The sequence below is a fragment of the Zingiber officinale genome, chromosome 8B (genome assembly GCF_018446385.1).
Source record: "Zingiber officinale cultivar Zhangliang chromosome 8B, Zo_v1.1, whole genome shotgun sequence".
In the NCBI taxonomy this organism is placed as follows: Eukaryota; Viridiplantae; Streptophyta; class Magnoliopsida; order Zingiberales; family Zingiberaceae; genus Zingiber; species Zingiber officinale.
The window spans coordinates 59,425,567-59,428,985 of record NC_056001.1 but is presented as its reverse complement, the minus strand read 5'-3'; the positions used below and the strand labels follow the sequence as shown (position 1 = coordinate 59,428,985).

Below are 3,419 nucleotides of genomic sequence, written 5' to 3'. Positions count from 1 at the left end.
ACCCTAAGCAAGATCCATCATCCCTGATACAAACGAAGATACTTTGGCTATTTTTTCAATCTCAAACAAACAGTATGAAGTTGTAAATAGATAAATTAGAACCGTAAAACATTATCAAAAATAGATAGATTAGAATGTAAACATTGAGTAGGGCTATGTTTAGAATAATGGCCCTACTCAATGTAAACATAGCAAATAGATAGATTTGCCATTGCTATGTTTAGTTTGGCATGTGAAAAGAAAATGACAAATATGATCAAGAATAATGGGAAAATGTAGAAATTTTATTTTACGCAAATGAGATATAGTTTAAGAGTTCCTAGCCTTGTCAATGGATGCATAAAAATGGGATTTTTATTGCTCAGTGCCATCCTCCCTGCAAGTGGTTTCAGATGATGAGGGAGGACGGTAATGGAGAGGCCGAGAGGGAGGAGGAAGAGAAGAAGAGCTGCTCTCTGGGTCTCTGTGGCGGCGGCGGCGGCGGGGGGTGTTCTGTTTCACCAACTCCGGCCACGAAGATGAGGATGGAGAGTAGCGGCGGCGGGGGGCGGGTAGACCAGCCGCCACCCTTCTCCGACCAGGTGCTGGAGAACGTTCTAGAGAACGTGCTGGAGTTCCTGACCTGCCGCCGCGACCGGAACGCGGCGTCGCTGGTGTGCCGGTCGTGGTACCGGGCGGAGGCGCAGACCCGGAGCGAGGTCTTTATCGGCAACTGCTACGCCGTGTCGCCGAGCCGCGCCGTCGAGCGGTTCCGCGCCGCCCGGGCGATCGTCCTCAAGGGCCGTCCCCGCTTCGACGATTTCAACCTAATCCCTCCCGGCTGGGGGGCAAGTTTCTCGCCCTGGGCGACCGCCATGGCCGCCGCTTACCCCTGCCTCGAGCGGGTTTGCCTCAAGCGCATGACCGTCTTCGATGCCGATCTCGCCCTCCTCTCCCGCTCCTTGCCCTCCTTCCGCGATCTCACCCTCATTTGCTGTGACGGATTCGGCACCTCCGGCCTCGCCACAGTCGCCGAGCTCTGCAGGTTCCTCTTTTCGCCGATTGCCTCGCTACCAAACACCGAACCCTAATTTTGAAACATTGTGGATGGAAAAAAGTTCCTCCTTTTTTCTACAGGCGATCGATTAATTGCTATTAATGCCCTGCAGGAACCTGAGAGTGCTAGATCTGATTGAGAACGACGTGGAGGACGAGGACGAGCAGGTCGTGGATTGGATTTCGAGGTTCCCGGAGACGAGCACCCGCTTGGAGTCGCTCTCATTCGAGTGCGTGAATTGTCCAGTCAACTTCGCCGCCTTGGAGGCTCTCGTCGCTCGATCCCCTTCCCTACGGCGGCTGCGGCTCAACCAGCACGTCTCCGTCGGCCAACTCCGCCGCCTCATGGAGCGGGCGCCGCAGCTCACCCAGCTCGGCACCGGCTCCTTCAACTCGGTGCCCGCCGCTGCCGGCGAATCTGACCTTGACGCCGCCGACCTGGAGTCGACTTTTGCCGCCTCCAAGTCGCTTGTTTGCCTGTCGGGATTCCGTATGCCAGAGCCTGAGTACCTTCCGGCCATCTTCCCCGTCTGCGCCAACCTCGTCTCCCTCAACTTGAGCTACGCCATGTTCACTGCTGAACAGCTTAAGCCCGTCATTATCCATTGCCACAATCTCCAAACCTTCTGGGTACCTACCAAAAAACCTGATTCTTAAAATTCAATTAAGCTTTGATTCTCTGAATCTATTTTGCTACAATTTGCTTTGCTTTTAGGTTCTCGACACCGTAGGCGACGAGGGTCTCCGAGCAGTAGCTAAGAATTGTAAGAAACTTTCAGAGCTTAGAGTATTCCCTTTGAATGCCTCAGAGGATTCTGAGGGCTCTGTCTCTGATTCTGGCCTCGTTGCCATCTCCGAGGGGTGCCGGAAGCTTCGATCAATTCTATATTTCTGTCAACGAATGACGAATGCCGCTGTCGTGACGATGTCCAAGAATTGCCCTGATCTAGTCGTGTTCCGACTCTGCATCATGGGAAGGCATCGTCCCGATCAGCTCACTAGAGAGCCCATGGATGAGGGTTTCGGAGCTATTGTAAGGAACTGCAAGAAGCTAACTAGACTTGCTGTTTCTGGCCTCCTCACTGATAAGGTTTTTGAGAACATTGCACGGCATGGGAGATTAGTTCGGACTCTTTCGTTGGCATTCTCCGGGGACAGTGATTTGAGCTTGAAGTATCTCTTTGAAGGGTGCCCCAATCTGAAAAAGCTCGAGATCAGGGATAGCCCTTACGGTGATGCAGGTCTCCTATCCGGCATCCACCATTTTTACAACATGAGATTCTTGTGGATGTCTTCGTGCAAGCTGTCTTCAAGGGGCTGCAAGGAAGTAGCTCGGAGGCTTCCTCACCTGGTGGTGGAAGTAATTGGGGACATGCCTGAGGACCTTCATAGCGATGCCGTCGAGAAGTTGTACTTGTACCGATCCCTGGATGGCCCGAGGGAAGATGCACCACCTTTTGTTAAGATCTTGTAAGATGGAATTCACCATTTCTTTTTGTAGTTTGGCACAGGAGGTTTACTCCTTGTCGAAGGAATCTATGATGCCATGAAGCTAAAAGTGTGTGAATTTAGCCGGTGGCTTTCGTAATTCGCCAAATCTTTATTCGTGCACGATACGAAGAACAGATAGTTTCAGTTTTTCAGATGGTGTATTTGTGCTTATGACTGGTTTGTAGAATAGCTTGTTATAAAGTAGAACATACAATTCAATTCATGGGCACATGCTGGACGGTATCAAGGCGAGTGCTTCTTTGAGACTCCGATGCATTCTTCAACTTGTTCAAATTCTCAGTACCGTCTAAACTTTAACTGTCACCTTTACATTTTTTTTTCTGGTAAAGACCTTGGAACCCTGAATTCCTTCCTCGTCATTGATCAAATACCTTCTTGTTCTTGGCTCTAAATACTAAAACATCCCTTTTAGAGCTGAAGAGGACTGCTCATCTGCCATTCGGATGGGTGACTGAATTATCGATCGCCAATGGAGGATCTTCAATCATGGCACTTACTTTTGGTGGTGTTGTGTGTGTGCCCTCTTCAATCTACTGATGCTTTTGTCATTGTGCTCTGGTGTGTGCTATTGCAGTGCTGCATGAAAGTTACAGCCACTGCTTCCATTCCTTTCAGGAAATCAACACAAAGTTTGTAGGCCTTGCTCAGTAATTAGCTATTGTCAAACAACATACTTTTGTTTAATTGCCTTATAATCACGGTTTCAAGTTATGAAAAAAATCTATTGCAATGTAGAATAGTCTTAAGACTATGTATAATAAATCAAACATGATCCGATCCTTCTCTAAGACTCTATATTGACGAGAGTTTTCGACACCGAGTTATTTTTTTTTTACTAGTATTTTTATTTTTGTTGCTTTGGAACATATTTC

General features: G+C 48.7%; 1 protein-coding gene across 1 annotated transcript; it reads left to right on the top strand.

The window, feature by feature from the left end:
• The first annotated feature begins 239 nt into the window (after window positions 1-239).
• LOC122015859 (transport inhibitor response 1-like protein) lies at window positions 240-2,713 on the top strand. The gene is made up of 3 exons (XM_042572923.1): window positions 240-1,024; window positions 1,149-1,665; window positions 1,751-2,713. The coding sequence occupies exons 1-3, from the start codon at window positions 336-338 to the stop codon at window positions 2,507-2,509; spliced, it is 1,965 nt and encodes a 654-aa protein (XP_042428857.1). The 5' UTR covers window positions 240-335; the 3' UTR covers window positions 2,510-2,713.
• Window positions 2,714-3,419: the final 706 nt, after the last annotated feature.